This window comes from Choristoneura fumiferana, chromosome 9 (assembly GCF_025370935.1).
Source record: "Choristoneura fumiferana chromosome 9, NRCan_CFum_1, whole genome shotgun sequence".
Lineage (NCBI taxonomy): Eukaryota > Metazoa > Arthropoda > Insecta > Lepidoptera > Tortricidae > Choristoneura > Choristoneura fumiferana.
The window spans coordinates 15,887,620-15,908,771 of NC_133480.1; the positions used below are offsets into that span (position 1 = coordinate 15,887,620).

The following is a 21,152-nucleotide window of genomic DNA, read 5'->3' on the forward strand; positions in this document are numbered from 1 at the left end:
TATCAAGTGCTTTTTACCGACGTACCTATTCTAACCCTTTTCTGGACGGATAACCTGGTTAAAGCCGCAAGTTCACGGTGGATGCCGGCCGCTTCCAACCGAAGCCTGTGGGGGAGGCCTATATCCAACAGTGGACGTCCTACGGCTGATATGATGATGATCTATTTTAAATATTTTTTAAGCATTTAAATTTGCTTTGAACTAAATAAACGTATCCACTGTCAAAAACATAAAAATACTCCATTTGTTCTAGCATGCTCCGTTCTATGGACCTTCGAGACGCGACGGAAAGAGCCGAACGCAAACCCGAGCCGCTTCGGTCGCCCGCTGCGCCCGCGCCGCGCGACGACGACGAGCGAGAGCGAAGCAGCGAACGACGCGAGACAGGTGAGCCACCACCGCTTGACTAATACGACTATACAGCTACACATCGTATAAACGTAGCTAACACTGTTATATGACTTTTATAAGAGTACTTTTGCAGAATTAGTCAAGTTGTGTAGTTCAAACAAAAGAATCCCGATTTTTGTGTTTGTCGTGTCCGTAGCTAGCCCGTGTTCGCTTCAATTTCCTCGGGAACGCGGTCCTACTTCTGGGAGGACCACGTTGCCGCACCGTGTAGGTTCTGTGCGCGACTCCTCCCCCCTTCCCTCCCTGACTGAGCTCTGTGACAGGTGGCGAGGACTGGCCGAGCACGCCGCCCCTCAACAACAACACGACACATCATAACAACAATCCTCCGCTGCCGCTGCCGCCGCCGAGCCCCTTTCGCTTCGAGGAGCACCGGCCGTACCGTTTCGCTGACGACATGGGCCCGTTACCCCCCGGCGCTCTCGTCGGGAGGCTCGGCGATTCCCTCATCCCCAAAGGAGACCCCATGGAAGCGAGACTGCAAGAAATGCTGCGGTATAACATGGACAAATATGCGAATACTAACCTAGACACGCTCCATATCAGCCGACGGGTGCGGGAGCTGCTGTCCGTCCACAATATAGGACAGAGGCTGTTCGCTAAGTACGTCCTTGGACTCTCCCAGGGAACCGTGTCGGAGCTCCTATCAAAACCCAAGCCTTGGGATAAACTCACCGAAAAGGGAAGAGACTCGTACCGGAAGATGCACGCTTGGGCGTGTGATGAGGCCGCTGTGATGCTGCTCAAGTCACTCATTCCTAAAAAAGGTACTATTTGTATTTAATGTTATTTTGGTACTATTCGTATTTAATGTTATTTTTTGACAAGTTTGATAATCGGCGAACACGAAAGTGGGTTATCTATCACATAGCTCATTGAACTTGTTTCGAATGAAAAATCACCGATTAGAAAACTCGTCTGCTGTCTTTTGTTTTAAATTTGAAACAGGCCACGCGGCGAAAGTACAGCAATTCGATTTTCGAATCGCGTGGCCAGTGTCAAATGATTAGGCTAAGTACACACTAGCGCATTCGCATACCCCATTTATGTGTGGCCAAGAAAAATTGTGTGTTCAATGCAACGCCAAGTTATATCAACTCTTGCATGTTTCGTCCATCAATTCCACCCCCTTAGCGCAATCTTCCGAACGGTTTGGCACGATATCAGGCTTGTCGAGCCACCTGACAATAGGGCTCATCAATCACCGCCGGAATGCAGATAGCGATTACCGAGTCTTTAGACAAAAACAATAGGTTAAACGACCTTATAATCTGTCTTATTTTTATGCACTTAACCGTTGCTCAATCATTTTGTGCTGAGAATGATTGGCCAATGGCGTCCGCACTTTTAGGTTAACTTTTTATTTTTTTTGTTTTTGTTTTCCTGACCCCGTCCTTGTCCCCTCCCGTCGCGTGACACTACAGCGGAAAGATCTGAAACTAAACCCCCACCCCCACCTCAACAAAAGGGGAGGGGGCAGACTAAATAGATATGGTCAAGCGAGCACACCCCGCCGGCAACTGCATCCTCCCGGGGTGTCTGTGACTTCGATTTATTGTTTTAATACGTGTTTCTTTTGTTAATAATGTCCGCCATGTTCTATTTTAAATAACACTTTACCGATTAAATCGGTATTGGTTGGAAAAGTAAGCGGACACGTCTCTAGCTTCGGCTTTGCAGTTCAAATGCCGTTCCTTGTAAAATTATTTAATGATATTCTAATTCCCTTGAAACTTGGTTTTTACTACGACTAGATAGTTTTACAATATTCTCGACAGTGCATAAACTTAGAATCACTACAACACTGAAACTGGAACTTCTTAAACGCTATTAAAAAAAACAAATGCCATAGACAACAAAATAGTAATGAGACACGCCTTTACGGTTTGAGCGCTAAAATCGGAAACGTAAGACGCTGGCACACGTAATTTGAAAAGACATGCAAATGTCTCGTGTGAAACAACATTGCGACATTACGTGGACGTAGGACACGTGGGAAACTAGGAAACGTAGGATAATGACATGGTATTGAGCAATCATGGCGATACCAGTCCGGTCTATTGTACTAGACACAAAGCTGTATCGGAATATGAAGTTAGTACATGTAAACGGTATTTTTAGCATAATAACATATTACTTTGTTTCGTCGAAAATTCACTTGAATAGATTTTTTTTAAGGGCAAGTTAATCATCGTATTTTTTTTCTTATTTCCAATCATTTGTTTTACTTTACGAAATTTCAAACAGGATGCACGAATAAAATAATGATAAATAAATATTTTTTTCATACTATTCTTTCACCAATTCCTGAATTAACTTTTTGCGTTAGGAGCGTCATCAAAGAAATAATTGCAAGTACAAATACAAATGTTAAATGAAACCTAATCACTACGTATCAGAATACTAGAGTACCCATCCGTTCCCACGCGTGGTGGGTGTATGCAACCACTAAGCAGATCATTATGGACAACGGACTCTTAACGAGGCCGTTCGATATTAGTACGCTAACGGAACCCGAGCCAAAGAGAAACAAACAATCAAATTACCGGTTTTTTCTAAGGGAGTGCCACTTGATGAAAAGTTAGACGAGGTTAGTTTTGCATGGTATCATTTAGGCTTCTAGAAATCATAAACTCAAAACTTTTCTGTCAATGAAAAAATAATTAGCGGTAATGAACTTTTGCCTTCCTTGTCACTCAGGACTCTAGGTATGATTTTCTTCAGCATGTTAATATGATCAAAATATTATATTAACCAATTGAAGGGTATTAAAATTTGAGTAACATTTTCTTGGACAGCCTCAAACCTCTAAGCTTAATGAAATACCTACATGAATACAAACATAATCCGCAAAAGTGCAAATCAACACACCGATAAATCGCCATTTAAATTCCTGGACCTCAATAAAAACCGTACAATTACGCGGCAAATAAGAAAACCGTAACCCTTCGGAATTATCTGAAATTCAATCTATTTGAGTCCATCCCTATCGATGCGGACAAAGGCTAATGCACAACGGTGCCATTGTCTCCGCAGATTTATACCTCGTCCTTTGTCATTAATGTGTACACTGCTTTACAGCGTGGATTCTTTTTGATTCTTTCGGGAGCCGTCTCTGTTTGCTCGCGCTGTGCGACTTTGTCTTTTCTGAATTTGGAAAATGAATTGAGAGGCGGTCCGCGGAACGGGACGGGCGTTTTATATTTTTTTTTCGTGAAAGTTTATGAATGAAGTATCAGGTAGTATTACGCTATTATGTATGAATAAATATCTATTTATGTTTGACAAATTAACCCTTCTAATGACCGGAACACGCCACCTTCATTAACCTAAAAACGCCACGTGTGGCATAGACAATAAAACCAATTACAATATAACCCACCCTTACAATTTGTTACCGCGCCAAGGCTAAGAAAAAACGCAAAAACGCCATATTAATTGCCGAGGAAGGCGGGATTTGTAATGTGCTATCAACCTTTATTAACTTTTTTATTAAACTGCAGACATGAAGCTTGCAACACTTACCATTAACTAGCAACACCGCCGCGTATGGCAGAAAACTCTACGCCGCGAAAATGCTCTATAATTTTTAAATATAGAATTTTACTGCTGCGTCCGTCACTAGTGATGTGCTTTCCTAACCGATATTTTAGTGTCGTGACTGAGTATAATATCCGGCGAACGGCTGCCACGAATAAATCGGTAACCCATCAACGTATATTAGAAAGAATCCGGGTGAAATAAAGATCTACTTTTTTCACGGCCATTAAGCTTGGTATGGGTTAACCGCATATTATTTATTCGCGTAATCTATCGGTCCAATTAAGTATAGTTATGGCGGTAGTAATAATTGTTCTTATTACTGGCAACACGCATCAGTGACGAGAGCCAGCCAGCTATTTTTCAGGCGTCACTGTTACACTTCATTGTAAATAAGCCCTTATGTCGCATCCGATAAAATACAAGAGTAAATTTCGCAAAAACTCTGATTAAATTTGTAAAATAAATCGTTATTATTTTATTTATTATAAGCACATAGGTATTTCCAACTCTTAGACGTTACTATAAATCTGAAAACTGTTCACCGTACGTTTGGAAAAAAAATCGTGTTGAGTATTTCAAATCCGGAACAGCAGTGTTTGGACAAAGTTTAAAGCATTTGAGACGCGTGAAAATCTATTTTCAATGGCACTATCGGGCGGCGCAGGCCAAGGGTTTACGCTCGAAGTTGCCTCCTCGATGCTCAAACCCTCGCTTAGTTTAATGCTAAGCAAATTTTAATATTCAATTGAGTTTTCGAGCGTTTAAACGTTGCGACGAATCGAAACTTGCATGAGAACTGTTTCGTTGTACATCAAAACATCGCTACGAAACACTATTTCATGATAAAGTCATTCTTATTCAGATGCATAAAAAGCTAGTAAGCAATTCATATAACATCTATTAATGCAAGTTAAGACAGGCATAACGTTCACGCAATTATTATCAATGGCAAGTCACGTTCGGAACACGCCGTCAGAACATTTTAAACTGTTAAGTTGGCAACTTTGCAAGTGTGTTAGCTCTGGCGAAGTGGACGCAAATGGCTTCCAAACTCGTACCGAATTCCAAATTTGAATTGATTTTATTAGTGGCCAGTAACCAGCGAAGTTCAAAGACGATACATGTAGCAACAAAATGAACAAAATTTAACTGGATTTTCGTTTCGAAATGCACGGTACGGTTAAGCAGTAAATTAAACCCGTATAAACCCAGTGTTGCTAACACAGGGGCGTGTCAACACCTCCCGCAGTCAACAAGGTCAATTCCTCATAAATCATAAAGTTTAAAACAAACACGAAAATCCGGCGAACGTCTGATAATCACATAATAATTACCCGATACCCGCCCGATCGAATGTGCCGGGGCCATTACGGACCCTGTTTAAAAGTTTTACATAACTTCCAGCTTACGGGCGAATCGGTAACTTTTGACTAACCGATAACCTTTTGTAGAACGTCACTAAAACAGATTTTGATTTTATAATTTCGTTGTTGTTTTTGATCTTCTTTTGTTTGTTAGGAATGCTCGCCGCGAATTTTATGTGCATCCGCGCGCCATCTCTCGGCGAGTGGCGGAATTAAATGTAATTTGGTCTAGATTAATAGGAAACGGAAAGCACGGCTATTAAACGGCCATGAATGCATCAACCACAGACATATTTATGAAATTACGAAGAGTAAGATGGACTTAATTTACAACGCAATCATTAGTATTATTACAACGCGCGTTCCAGCAAAAAGTATCGCGACGCAGCCACTTAGAAACCGTCTGAAAAACTGAATAGCCGTTTAACAGTGTTTACTCTGAAATAACTCGAAAAAAGCGCGGAAAAGTTTGGTATGCGCGCAACAACGCGCGCGTAACGCCATCTGTTGTCGAGTGGCCGCGCTAGTGCAGGGGTCAGGAAATTATGCGACGAGGAATGCCGCCGGCCGGCGGGCCCTTTGACGGGTTCCGACGAAGCAATCAGGCCTCTTTAAGGGCATATTTATGATTATAATACCGTGTCTCATTATATACTTTATGATTTTATACCAAACCGTAATTGTAATTGTCGTGAATGCGAGAGCAGGACGGCCAATAACCTAATCCTCGTAGTAATTGTGCCATTATGCCTTAATTCATGTATAATACATGCCAGTTTATAACTGAGGTACTTCAATCGCTATAAAAACGCAGCCTAGGTGAAATAAAAGTTCATCTTCGATCGTTTTTTTAGTCGAAGGAAATTATTTTATGTAATTAACGAAGTTTATGCGTAGGTTTAATTTATATTAAACGTTATAATATAAATAGCATCTACGGTTTACTGAGAAGACGACGTGTCACATCGTTCTTGACACATCTCTTGTTCAGCAAATAAATTTTACTCAGAGAAATTGTTACAATTAGTAACCTTTAAACGGCTTCTTGTACTAAAATTCTATTTACACCTCTATAGGTAATTTTAGACTTTTATATAACGAGAAGACCTCTTTACTAAAATCATAGGAGTATAGAATAGATATTCTAACCTCCAAAAATAACGTTCGAATTAACGCCATCTATATATCAACGCCACCAACATTCCCATGTATTAAGATTTAAGCGCAACGAAATGTCACCGAGTTTACACTTTACAGTTGTTTCAGCGATTCAGCTATTATTAGATCGTTTAATTCTAGGGAAGCATTAATTGGCCTGGAATTGTGTTTTATCATTGTTTTCTTTGTTTAAGCTGAAGCAGGATAAAATATAGTATAGATGGCACTTTCTATTAGGATAGAAGAGTGGTTTTCCCAACAATCGATAGATGGCACTGGTCTCATGGTCAATTGCTGATTAATGGCATTCAAATCTAACGAGTAAAAACAGTATTTTTTGGATAAAAACGTTTTTATACATACTTGAATATTACTACCACATACTTTTTTGAGATTGAAGATGAAACTTGTATTCCAAAGCTTTTGTAATCTCTTAAACAAAAACATGGAAATATGCTTTTCTTAATACAATGATGCAATCAAATTTTACGAATAGTTTTCCTAAAATTAATTCTCGGTTATTTACTGGTTATTTCCATAATGCAGCCATAAAACAAGAGCGAAACTGTAAAATAATCTTTTAAAAAAATGCCATAGACAAAATTTTACATTAAAACAGATTGAATAGTTTTACGACAGCTAGCATAGAGCTTCAGAGAGCGCTCATCAAAACGCGTGTGTAGTGGTAGAATTAAATGTAAACGAAAATTTATCACCAGACTTGATTGCAATAATTTACTGCATCTTATTTTAGTTGTTTGTTTAATTTCAGTTGCTATCAAATTAATTGTGCTGAGGCCAACGCCGGCGGAACTCTTTATTTATTAATCGTAAAATTGTTATTACAGCGTAATATAAATAAAATTTGCTAAAATAATATCGAACATCGATCAACAACCGGACGCCTGTGCAAGCTAAAGACTCCAAGACACAAAGCTTCCGTCCAAAACAAGTTTCGAAAAAAAAAACTCAATGTCAATTCTGTATAATCGATGCCTGTTTTTTTTCTCTGAACACAATCACACCAGTTCACACGTCAATTTGACAGTTTAATGGCTTGCAAACATTCATCGCTACGCTCGTTCCATCGACAATATTGACACAACTGGCCAGCACGCAATCCATTCCATATGGAACGTAAAATGGACAACAATACCGTCTAAATCGGGATATGTTTTGCCGCCAAAAGGATATTCTCATTATATTATTCTCATTATTAACGCTCACGGCCGCGATAATTATTCGAATAAGCCGCGGCCGGCCGTAAACCCGTCAACGCATTCGTCACCCACCCACGCGCGATTGCTTTCGCTTCGATTTTGCGATAACCATCGAAAACAAGACAAAATTAGCTCCGCAACAAAGTTCGATGTCAACGCTACCTCATTAAGCTCGACACGCAGTCAACATTCGCATTTATTAATCATTGATTCCTTCCACGGAACTGGACTCTACCAAAAATTCTTAAAACATTTCTCATGTCCGTACGATACTGGCCGAAAGGCCGCTCTATCAACGCCATAAATTAAAAAAAAAACTTAGCATTCGCGCGCGAAACAATCGAACCACCGCCATCTTGTTTATCTCCAAACAGTTTAATAGGAAATTAAGTGCATCGTGACATATTATTCGTTTAAATTAATTACCAGTGTTTCCTCTACTTGCGCTGCATATAACTCAGGCATCTGTCCCGCAAGACGGCCTGTTTAACATGTCACTTGGGACGGGATTTGTGACCGGCCATTTTATATCTCGGCTTGCATAATTAGTAAGAATTAATGCAGGCTGTGAACGACTCGTTGTTCCACAGTGAATTAGAGTTTATTCGAGCGTTGATGAAACTATTGCAGATCTATTAATAGGAGTTAATTGTCATGTTTATTGTTCACTGGCCCCCACTTAAAGTGGGTATTATTAGGGCTTAAATAGCGCTAATAACTGTTAGTTAGCTTAAGCGCAAGCGTTTCGTTAAGTGCTTAGTGTTCACGAGACCAACATTCAAAACCCAAAAGATATTGTAGCCATTTTGAAATGCAAGCAAAATGATATCGCTTTTTGTTAGTAAAAGTCTCATGCTCTACTCTAACTATATAATACATAACTAATACTCACAGGTGTTACTATGCGGAGGTTTCATATATCAATGAACTAAAACCTTTTTTAATCCAAAAAAGTTGTAGTTCGTTAATCAATAAAGAACTCGAGTCTTGAAACTTTTTATACCAAATAAAAATCGTTTCTTATGCCAATAGTTTGAAACAATAAAGCTTCTTTCACACGCGCGTCGCGTGCTTGCCGGCAATCAATCGCAACAATCAATAAATGTGTATCGATGCTTTAACTGGCGAGACTGAAAAATGAACAGTAGCTTTAGCGATTAGTAATTAAAAAAAACGTTGCATTTTATATTGCGCTGTAAAAAGTTGTGTTAAGTACGACACGAGATAGACGTGCTAATCGTTTAACTAAGTATTTGCGGCGACAGTAGTCAAGGTTCTTGCCTTAGATTTTCCTTTTATCTTCTCTCTTATAATTTGTCAATATTAATTTTATTGCATTACATGTTGTGTCACCTATGCCAAAATTACATGAGAGAATAAAAAAAAACATACTACGGAATCGCTTCTTGTATGTTGAGAGGTCTTTTTCGTTCTTTCGAGTACCATTTTAATTTAGTAGGACTTAATTCTTATTTTACCTGTCAATTACCTTCAAATACAAAAACAGCATGTTGGTCATGAAAGTCCCCTAAAAATGCAATAAGTATGTATCTTAACATGAATCTTATGGTCTATTGGTTTAGGCTAAGCGTTAATTTTCACTCAGTCAGGTTACATAGAAACATTTTTTTACATCAAATTGTCAAAGTAAATCATCAATATATCTTTCTATAACAATCAAGTAAATCATCAACGTATCTATTAGGTTTCTCTAATCTCTTCTGTACGCTGAAGTATCGCCTGCATCCATACTCAGCGGAAACCTAAAGCGTCTAACTCCGTTACGGTGCGCGCGGAATTTGGTTATTTCGTTAAAAAACTTTGGTATCGTTAAAAGTTTCGATCAGCCCCCTGAGGCCGATGTTTGGCGTTTCTGTCGGAGCGACGAATGAAGCGATTTTTCGAGTTTTCACCTTTATCCTGTGACTTTGTTTACGTTTCTGTACAAATTGATGATTATACTGTCAGGTGTCATATTTAGGACACTCTTATAACTTGTTTTCAAATGGTTATTTCGTCGAAAGATACCTGGCCCTAGTACCACAAAAATTACAAGTGCTACAAATCGACATAATTGTTAACATTCTCATACAAAAAAGTGGCATTTATGTGGAATTGTAGCACTTGTAACGTTTGTGGTACAGAGGCCTGATATACTTCGTAACACGCGGGACGTTTAGAAAACAGAAACTTTTACAACAGTTTAATTTTCGTATGTTTATCTTCTTATAAACAACCGTACAATTTACGAGTATAATGATCTACGTTTATAAAGAAGCCTTTTCCCTCGTTTTCATTATAAAACATAACCTCTTAGCCGCCCCGAACTCGCAGTTGTAAATTGATTATCGAATCTAGTTACGGCAGTTGCGAACTACGGGCACGGGGGATTTTTACCTCGCACTAAACGGATTACCTGTAGTGTAGCTGGCTGGTTTTACTTAAATTACGACTGATATTGTCTGTGGTGGGTTTTTTTTGTCAATTTTCTGTTGTCAGCCAGTATTTTTTTTAATTTTTGGGCTTCTGTCTTGACGGATACATTGAAATTTAAGTGATATCGGTTGGTACATGCTTGTTATTGTCTATTGTGACAGACATTTAAAACAAGAAACAATTGTAGATTTTGATCTAAACCACTAAAACCAGTACCGATGGCATCTAAGTATACGTATTCTACGTAAATCCCGGGAATTACAACAAAAATATAATCTAATCTTGATCCATTATTGCACTTGTTCTGTTAGTTTTTGTGCCGGTATAAAAAAATTAATGCTACCGGCCCCCGGCGGGCCGAATGTCCTCTACTTTTATTACACCTATAATACGAGAGAGAAAGCACCATCAAATTGTATTTAGCGTTTGTGTTGCAACATTCTGTAGCCACGGATACAAGTTACAAACGAAACGCGACAACCTCTTGACTTCAAACTAAACGCATTAAACATCATCGTATAAAATATATATTTTTTAATCGCTGAATTTAAATTAAAACGTCACTCCTGAATACTCTATGCCTAATTTTTTTTGCGCAAAGGTGTTGCGTATACAGCCATTACTGTCAACCGTCGAATAACCGGTAACTTGCACATCACTCAGCCTCTTGTGGAATCAATTGTGGTCGGTGCCCCCGGCGCACGCGATACCGATCAACCGACCCTACGCACGCAACGTCGATACGCCGACGAGAACATGCCAACCGAAACGAGAAACCGAATCTCCGTGTCTGAGCCTTGGTACAACTTCCTGTAATTTCTGTTGAGTGTCATTTAGTAATCGTCGCACGGAAAGGTTTTGTTCGGCCTATAAAGTTTAGAAACTATTTGGAATTATCACCAAATACTAGTCTCGTACAGGGAAATCGTCCAGTACGAGTATAATTCTAAAGTTCATCCGTGCGGTTCACGTGACAGCATCAAATTGATAGCCACTCCGATGAGACATGACACACGAGCAGATGTCACATACGTGACATCAGAAAACAGTCCGAGGTCCCCAACAATGGCACAAGCATTGACCCAGATAGTAGTAATGCGATGCACCTTCTCAAAGTCCTTAGGTCGGAAAATGAAAATAGAATTGGAGAAATCGCGATCGTACCTACGTGCAGCACCATTTGTACATTTCAACCTCGCAACATTTAACACCTAATTTTAGCGTCGAAAAGTTTATGCAACTATTTCTTTTGCATTGAATTAACAATTCAAATGCGGCATTTTTTCCTCACCGGCAACACTTTCAGCGCGTGACGCCCGCGCGGACGCCGCGATGCAAATGAGCCATCGATCGCCGCGTGACTTCTCACCCCTTTCTTGCTACTACCCTCATTTACAATCTCGAACCGCCCGCTCCGCGTCCCATTCGATTTCACTAAAAACTAAATGACTAACGAATACGAAACACTTTTTCACTATGTCACCGTGACACGATAATTTAGGGCACGCCTCCCCTTTAGTTTCCAAAGCCTTTGAATATTCATACGGCAATAGCAATCAATAACAGTTACAAAGAAATAGTTTTCGCGTGCACGCACGCGATTCTGTGTCGCATAAACAAATATATCACCTTTTTATATTATACCAGAATTATGGAATTATTGCTCGAATTTACACTTAGCCTTTGTCCCCCGGGGGGCAGCGCGATCAAATACTATCCGATAAATACAAAGCTTCCGTGACCGGACGACATTAATTGAGAGCTCCTTTTTTAACTTTAAATATCCATCAAAAATGCACATCGTAACGACTGGTAATAAAAGCAGATCATAATCGCCGTATGCTTTATAGTCTTAAGCTGAGATAAGGGCTCAGGCGGGCTCGATAAGTACCTAAATGAGTGTAATTGATGCCGCCATGTTGGTCTGCCGTGCACAAGATGGCGGGATGCATTGACAGCGCGCGAACTGCGACCGGCTCGCGGCACGTCCCGGTAATCGTCCGCGTGTCGTACGCGGAATAACAAAATAACACAAGAAGATCAAAGGCAAAATATACGTGGTTTGAAATCTATTGGCCACGTACCCATGTCGAAGAATGAAGCCGAAACAAACAAATTGGCGGCGCGACTGAATGGACACGACATACATCCTAATTCGATCGTTATTGACATGACGGAAATTTTTATGCGCGAAATCTAATGTTTTAAACATAATTTCAATGTCAGCTAATTCGTCGAGCGTGTGTTTAAAAATAGATTTTATCGCGACAATTGTTATTTATTTTTGGCGGGATCGACCACAAATTGGGCACTTATATTTCTACTTGTAAAACCTGATGTTTAGAGAGTCTCGCATTAGGCAAGCATTAAAAAGTAAATGCAGCAATTATAACTCCGAATCACGTATATGGAGTTATTGTACGTTTACGAGTTGAAACTCGAGACATTATGGCTGTGTAAGATTATAATCTAAAAACCGTGGCGGCCATACTTACGAATTTATTTAGATCACGTTCGCTTAGTCATAAGTCGTTAGGAGACTGTGAATGGTAAAAAACTCTACAGAAGGACATAGTCATTTCGTGGTCTCGTTGCGTCTATTTGGGACGTGAGAAAAAATGGATTTCCACCGCTAATGATGAAATAATACTTAAGTATATTTACCTTATAAATAATTCCTTATTTCCCAATAAATTAACGGTTTACTTGGCAATAAAACTCAAAGCGAAAACAATGCTGCATTCTGCAGCTTCGACTCAGAATTGAAACCACATTTAAAATAAACACTCAGTTTTCGGAAAACGATTTTGTTAATGTCGGTTTTAAAATAAAATTTAAACACTTCTTTGTGATCTTTGAAATTAATACTCGACTCCTCGAGCCATTCTTGGAGCCATTAAAAAACCACAGAGCAAATAAGACAATGCAGTCCTTAACCTCCAAAGGAAGTTATATTTACTAACGGATATTTTTTTAGTCACAGACAAACCCTAAAGTTGTCTTGCAGATAAGACACAGAAATTTTAAAACTGAACCTTTTAAGCTATCCTATTTTTCCTAAAAGATACATGAATTTTTCTGAATAAAATCTTCTATCAATAAAAAAATATTCGGCTGACAATTTAGAAACTCTAGAGGTAGAGCTACTTGAGAGACGAGCGATTGCTAAGTGATTGAGATGGTTTCCCGAATAGTTTTAAAAGTGATAGACGATCCTTGCACAAGCCATTGCTGTGTGACTAGCGACAAATATAGGCATTCAGGCGTTAATTATGGCAGAATATAAGTATACCGCCCATGAATCGCCTCACTTCTCACTGCTATGCCCTCGCAAACAGCTGGAATCCTGTATCTGGTCAGATATTTCCACATTTAACCATAAGTCCGAACATAAAGGCGAGTTATCCCCAAGCATTTGCTAGAACATTATTTTAAACGTATCCCTCCGAACTAATTAGAGACTTTAATTAACCTAATGCTGGACATAAATCAGCATCTAAATAGTATCATTTCATTGTGCGGCCACAGACAATATGTTGACAGGATGAATGACCACAATATGGCGGCGGTTTTCGCGCGTATTTCTGCTTGTTTATGGGTGCGCGCGCGACGTTTTTGGATTACGGGCTTACGCGATGAGTGCTCGTTCCCATTCAACGATTATCTTTAACGCACTATTCATTTAACAGTTTTAACGGCTCGCCTAATTTCAATTGTACCAAATATAACTTTTGTATTTATTACTTGGCAAGCGTTTATGAATCGTCGGTGTTACACTTTAGCGGCAATTAAAACATGTGTGGGAGATCATAGCTGATCTGTACTTGCATATGCATGTGGGTAGTAATTGTGAACAAATATTCTGATAAACGACGCACACGCAATCAATCTTGGTCACACAATGCTAGTTTTAAGAACACCAACATGTATATTGTGTTATTATATGATATAATAAATCAATACTTTTTTACTTTAATAGAACATGAATGAAATTAAATAATAGATGAGATATTTTATATGCATTGTTGAAGAGAAAGGAAAAGGAATTATTTTTGCAAAATTTGACACCAAAATAAAAAATAAATAAAAAAGTAACAGCAGCACAAGGAAGTGGTACTTGTACTTGTACGACGCATTGGTATTGTGTCTGTCAAACTCGAGACTAAATTTCACACTCGAAACGCACATATGCGTTCAAGATACTGCAAAGTTATATAACAGCGAAAACGCTTAAGGGCACAGTACATTAGAGCCACCCGGCACTTGACCAGCACCGCCTCGACTTTCAGCGTCCACTCGTTGTCGACAGGTGGTCCACGAATTTCCTAGTAGTCACTATGGTCACAGAATATATATTAGTACTAACGTGCTATAATAACGTGCTATGGTGGTGAGCAGCGGGCTGTCACCGAGTGGTCCCCATACAAATATAATGAAGAATACTAACCTCTCGAAGCGAGGCGGTGCTGGTCGGGTGCCGGGTGGTTGTAATGAGCTGTGACCTTTATACGCGTTGTCGATACAGACTGCGTCAAATATCTTTTTGGCTAGCTATTTCCTCAGGTCGTAATGTCTAACGCCCTGGCACTGGCGATCGCTTCACCAATTCACCATCCCTTTCTATCCTCATCTCATACTGTGTAACAGAAAGAAGTAGTGAAAACGATCGTGATTGCGAGTGCGTTAGACAATAAGGTCTCTGCTCTGGTAGCTATGTTAATATGGTTTTTCGCGCCTTTTTATTTATAATGCCAAATCATGATCCCGTATCCACAATGTTCCTTTTCTTTTTCCAGTTGGTTCGAAGGAAGGCAACATGGGCCCAGGGTTCGGGCGAGGGGAGGGGGAGGGTGATGAGCGACTAGCCCACATCCTGACTGAAGCCTCCCACCTCATGAAGACCCCCAGCCAGCCGAACAATGACGACTCGAGGAGTAACGACGACTCGAACTCTCCCCGCACTCAGTGCCTCTCACCATTCTCTAATAAGGTAAGACAGATATTATGTAATCAGTAATCAGTCATTTAAAGTTGTGTGTATCATTTGCATTTATAACAGTATCTATCTATATTCTAATGTAAATTACTTTAATAATTAATACTAAACTATGCTAGATTTTACCCGCGGCTTCGCACGCTTAATCCATTATCCGTCATTAGAATTGAAATTCCGGGAGATTTTGCTAAATACCCACGGAAATCCTAAAAATGGCATCATGTCACTCTCATCTATGCCAAAAATCACGACGATCCGTCGCTCCGTTTCGACGAGAAAGACGGACAAACATACAAACACACTTTCGCATTTATAATATTAGTATGAATGTCCAGCCAACATACATAGACACACATAAACATACTCACAAACTTTCGCGTTAATAATATTAGCGGGAGTTTGACTGCCTATGCAAGTATGTATGGTGTTAATTAAATCAACTTGGCAAGAGCAACGCCGTGTCTCCAGAAAGCGCTCTCACTATCATAATCAAAATTCTTAGTTACAAATGAAGCATACTCAAATGAACTGATTTAGCGAGGTTGCATACTATTCAGTTTTTTTTACATAAAGCTGACCGTGATTGACCGCTATCTCACCTGATGCAAGTGCAGATGAGGGCAAAGCCAAGCTAACTTAAAATAAAAAAGACTGAGGTTTTTATATTGATTAACATCTTGTTCCTATATTCACGGCTGCATTCTCAACGTTCCAGGACTCGAGTCAAAACAGAAGACTGAAAAAATACGAGAATGACGACATCCCCCAGGAGAAGGTGGTCCGCATTTACCAGGAGGAGCTGGCGAAGATTATGACCCGGAGAGTGGACGACATGCGACACAACCGCGACGGCTTCCCTGGGTACGTATATTATCTTTTCAAGATAAACTCCAGCATTCAAATCGACCGTGTGTAACATAATTATATCGAATTTTTGGAGAACTACCGACCTGACATCTGGCTAGACCAACACATTAGTAAGTAGTACAAAGAATACTTGAGCAAGGAACAGCTGGATACAGGCACCTATAAGATGCTTACAACTTCCTAACTGATAATTTAAATAATTATAATAAGCTATCGTCTTTTTAAAGAAAGAAAGAAATAAATAATTTATTGCCACAAAAAAACCGTGATAACCTAAACCTAACAGTAATAACAATATTGTGTGGCAAAAGGAGCTGACTCAGCATTTGTTGTGAGTGCAAGCCTGCACGTGCACTGCGTTGGTTTTCAGCCCGCGCTCCTCCTAGCTCCGCTTTTAATTGAGCACTTATGTTACAAAGGAGCGAGAAAAATAATCTTACAATGGTATACTAAACGAGAGCAGCAAGTCTAAAACTAACGTCCAGAATGTTTCCACCTTTTTTCAGCGGCGGCATGCCCCCACACATGGAGCGACCGCCTGAGGACCTCCGGATGGCGCTAGAAGCATATCACAGGGAGCTCGCCAAGATCCAGCCTGGTGGGAACATCCCTAACCTCCACAATCTCCCAGGAATGCCGCCCTTCCCTAACCTTCTGGCTCTACAGCAGCAAGCCATGCAGCAAGCTCAGAACCAGCACATAAACGGCTCTGGAGCAATCCAGGACCTTTCTCTTCCAAAAGACAAGAATGCCAAAATTAATGGTATAACTGATAGTGATAAAGATAAGCCAATGGATGCTGAGGAGGCTATAAGGCACGCGGGGAGCGCGTTTTCCCTAGTCAGGCCGAAGTTAGAACCGGGGCAGCAGTCAACAGGGTCTTCCGCGTCGAGCCCGCTTGGCAACGCTATCCTACCTCCAGCTATAACTCCCAACGAAGACTATAATAATTCAGCAGCAGCCAGTCCGCTGCAACGAATGGCTTCGATAACCAACAGTCTGATCTCTCAACCGACCAACCCGACCCATCACACGCCAGCTCAGCGCTCCATGAAAGCGGTCCTCCCCCCAATCACTCAACAGCAATTCGATCTCTTTAACAACTTAAATACGGAAGACATCGTCAGAAGAGTGAAAGAAGCACTAAGTCAATACTCCATCAGCCAAAGACTGTTCGGTGAATCCGTGCTAGGATTGTCGCAGGGGTCGGTCAGTGACCTCCTGGCGAGGCCGAAGCCCTGGCACATGCTGACGCAGAAGGGGCGGGAACCCTTCATCAGGATGAAGATGTTCTTGGAAGACGACCACGCCGTCCACAAACTAGTGGCGTCGCAGTACAAAATCGCGCCGGAGAAATTGATGAGGACCGGAAACTATAGCGGAGCACCTCGTAAGTATACAAATGCTTTATTTTAACTATTATTCATGAAATCATGGTAGACTAGTGGTTTGATCCATGGCCTCTCGACCAGAGGATCGTGAGGTCAAACCCGGGGTTTCACCTCTGAGTATTTTGCAATTCGTATGCAAAATTACATTTGAAATTCATAAATATCATTTGAATAAATAGAGACTCTCTACTCCCCTCATTATTTGCCAAAGTTGGTACCAAATGGCCTTAAACTGATCGGTTTACACTTTCGACATTATCGCTCACAGTTACTACGAGTATAAATATAGCTTAAAAGCGAAAACGTATTTATTTACCAGATTATACACTTGCGAGAGAATTATATGTGCAATAGGTCCTTCGGCTGATGATTACAATGACACATGCCCTAACCTGAAACTCTCATCTATTCCAGCATGTCCGCCAAACATGAACAAGCCGATGCCTCCGACGCAGAAGATGATCTCCGACGCGACATCCCTCCTCAGCAAAATGCAGCAGGAACAGCTGCTGGGCGGGCACGGGCACCTGGCGCACCTGGCGCCGCCCGCCGGCCTGCTGCTGACGCCGCCCGGCTTCCCCCCCCACCACGCCGTCACGCTGCCCCCCCTCGACGTCAAGGAGCGCAAGCCCCCCACGCACGCGCCTCCCGCCATGCGCCCCCTCCACCAACACATCTCCCCCAGCGTCTACGAGATGGCCGCGCTCACCCAAGACCTCGACACGCAGACCATCACGACGAAAATTAAGGAAGCGTTACTCGCCAACAACATCGGGCAGAAGATTTTCGGTGAAGCCGTGCTAGGACTGTCGCAGGGGTCCGTGAGTGAACTCCTTTCCAAACCCAAGCCCTGGCATATGCTCAGTATAAAAGGTCGGGAGCCGTTCATTCGCATGCAGCTGTGGTTGAGCGACGCGCACAATATCGACCGGCTGCAGGCGTTGAAGAACGAGCGGCGCGAGGCCAACAAGCGGCGGCGGTCCAGCGGGCCCGGCCAGGACAACTCCTCGGACACCTCCTCCAACGACACCTCCGAGTTCTACCACTCGAGCTCGCCCGGCCCGACCACGGGCGCGCCTTCCGCCAAGAAGCAGCGCGTGCTCTTCTCCGAGGAACAGAAGGAGGCCCTGCGACTCGCTTTCGCGCTGGATCCGTACCCCAACATGCCGACCATCGAGTTCCTCGCGGCGGAGCTCGGGCTGTCGACGCGGACCATCACCAACTGGTTCCACAACCACCGCATGCGGCTGAAGCAGCAGGCGCCGCACGGGCTGCCGGCGGAGCCCCCGGCGCGCGAGCAGGCCGCCGCGCCCTTCGACCCAGTGCAGTTCCGGCTGCTCCTCAACCAGCGGCTGCTGGAGCTGCAGAAGGAGCGCATGGGGCTCGCGGGTGTGCCGCTGCCCTACCCGCCCTACTTCGCCGCCAACTCCAACCTGGCGGCGCTGATCGGGCGCGGCCTCCTCCCGCCCGACGAAGCGAAGGACCAAGCCTCGGGCCTCGATCTCTCGATGCCGCTGAAGCGCGAGCCCGACGGCGACGATTTCGAGGACGACGACGTCGAGAGCAATCTCGGCTCCGAGGACTCGATGGACGACGGCGAGTCGAAGACGGAGCCGAAGGCGGCGTCGACGCCGGCGCGCTCCAGCCGGCGCAAGCCCGCCGCGCCGCAGTGGGTCAACCCCGACTGGCAGGACGAGAAGAAGCGGAACCCCGACGAGGTCATCATCAACGGGGTCTGCGTCATGCGGAGCGACGACTTCCGGCGAGAGGCGGAGGAGACGGTGCGCGTGGAGCCGTCGCCGGCGCGCGAGGCGTCCCCCCCCGCGCCCGCGCGCACGCCGCTCTCCCCGCGCGCGCCCCTCACCTCCCCTGACGTCTTGCCTGATGACAAGATCAAGGCGGAGGCGGACGACGACCGATGGGAGTACTAGACTGTAGCCAATTCGTGTGATAGAACTCTTGCCGAGTGTCTTAGCGGTTAAACGGGTCCGAGTGCGTAGCGTAGTGACTGTACTGATAGTAGCATATCAAGGTTGGACGTTATTTATTTATTTGAGGCGCCGATTCATGGAATGGCGCGCGGCCGGCCTGACTGTGAGGCGTAGACGTCGAGTGCAAATATTATTGTGTAGTTAAATGTACTGTTTTGTTATAATTACATTGTAAGGCCAAAGACTTTGTACATAGACCCTCTATTAGCTTGTTTCGTGATATGCCAGGCATAGTCCCGTGCGGGCGAAAAAACTTACGATACAAATTATGCATTTTGCTTTAATTTTTAATTTATAGACGACAGTACCCTGACTCGGTACTGGCATCTGAGTATTTTTAATTCGTTTTTAACTTTTGAAATCGATTATTGTAAATAAATATACCAAATATGTATCGGATAGGGAGCGTGTACATATAGCGTAGGCCTGGTTGTAAGATACAGCGTTGTAAGGTAGGTTCATTATTGTTAAAAGAAAACGAAAGTGCAATCTGATGTAATTAAAGTTAAGCTAAGATCGTAACTGGCTCGCAGTTGAAAAGTATTATTACGTTTATATGAACCGGTGAGGTTTTAAATATTATAATTGGGTTACATAAGTTACATTTAAATTATGAATGTTTTATTTTTTACTATTGTATGTTTTCTATACTTTATTTTATACGAGAGGACGCTCAAGTTTGTGATTTGCGGTAGTTAGCTGTCATTTTTAATTTTTAATTTCCCACTATACAAGAGTAGCGCAAACTTTTTTTAACGACCTTAGAGAACGTACAAATTAAAACGGATACGATTAAGCAAATAATGTATTGCTTGCGGTTATAGTTTTATTTTATTTTAGCAATAAATTTGCTTTTAATCTTATTTCAGTTTTTTTTTTTCATTTTTGTTTTCCCCTTACCTTTCGTTATCCTTAGACTAAAAATAAACGATAGTTGTATATTCGAAGGAACCGTACTCCTTGCATCACAGTGTATATAGTTTATATTGAGTTCTAATTGTAAATAATGAAATGCCACATCTAGCTAGTGAAGGTATGGTTAAGTAGGCAAATAGACGCCCTGGCGTAACGTAGGTAATGGGTTTGATCATTAATAATCAAAATTATGTCTCTATTACAATGTGTCCGGAAAATGTATTGGAATTTACTCGGATATAGCTCTAGGCTTCAGGTTTTCGAAATTCAAAAATATAACGGTTTGAAAGTTAAAAGATACAAGTCTTAAAGTTCAGTTTTCTAGTAATACCGAATTGCATACATATCGATGTTATATATAAACCAGTAAGTTAGATAAGTTATAGCATATAATAGTCAATATTGAAAACTTTACAACTGTCTGACAGTGACAAGAAACTCATTTTAAATCTCGGAAAAATTGACCTTTTTATACTTCGACGATGCAATGAAAAATGTAGTGATTATTTTGAATCAGTTCTTGAATTATTTCCTAGCTTTTGCTTTAAAAGTATTAATATATTTATATCGTTACTTAATGTGTACTCTGAATGTTTTTGAGCCACCTATCTCACTACAAAAAAGTACTAAAGAAAAAAAATGCTTTCAATACTCATTTACTTTGGGCAAATCATTGCTAATGTTTTGAAGTAGGCACCAAAAATCACTTTCTTCGAATACAAAAACTAAAGTAAGCTATAGACGTTTTTTTAAGTTCACAAAGCAAAGGGAAACTCGGTCAAATTTTTTTGACATCTCAATGAAGATTTCTGTGACATGCCAGTCGGCGCTAGTGTCATGAGATTCGTTTGACAATTTTG

General features: G+C 41.6%; 1 protein-coding gene across 6 annotated transcripts in view; it reads left to right on the forward strand.

Moving 5' to 3' along the window:
- ct (homeobox protein, cut) overlaps window positions 1-20,240 on the forward strand; it is a 185,857-nt gene extending 165,617 nt beyond the window's left edge. For 4 of the 6 annotated variants that reach the window (XM_074092587.1, XM_074092590.1, XM_074092591.1 and 1 more), the window contains 6 exons: window positions 254-387; window positions 675-1,178; window positions 14,929-15,122; window positions 15,844-15,989; window positions 16,481-17,385; window positions 17,801-20,240. In XM_074092587.1, the coding sequence (XP_073948688.1) occupies window positions 254-387; window positions 675-1,178; window positions 14,929-15,122; window positions 15,844-15,989; window positions 16,481-17,385; window positions 17,801-19,317 (3,400 nt within the window). In that variant the 3' untranslated portion in view covers window positions 19,318-20,240. The remainder of the gene's footprint in view (window positions 1-253; window positions 388-674; window positions 1,179-14,928; window positions 15,123-15,843; window positions 15,990-16,480; window positions 17,386-17,800) is intronic. The other 2 variants (XM_074092588.1, XM_074092592.1) reach the window with 2 other exon arrangements.
- The last annotated feature ends 912 nt before the right edge of the window (window positions 20,241-21,152 follow it).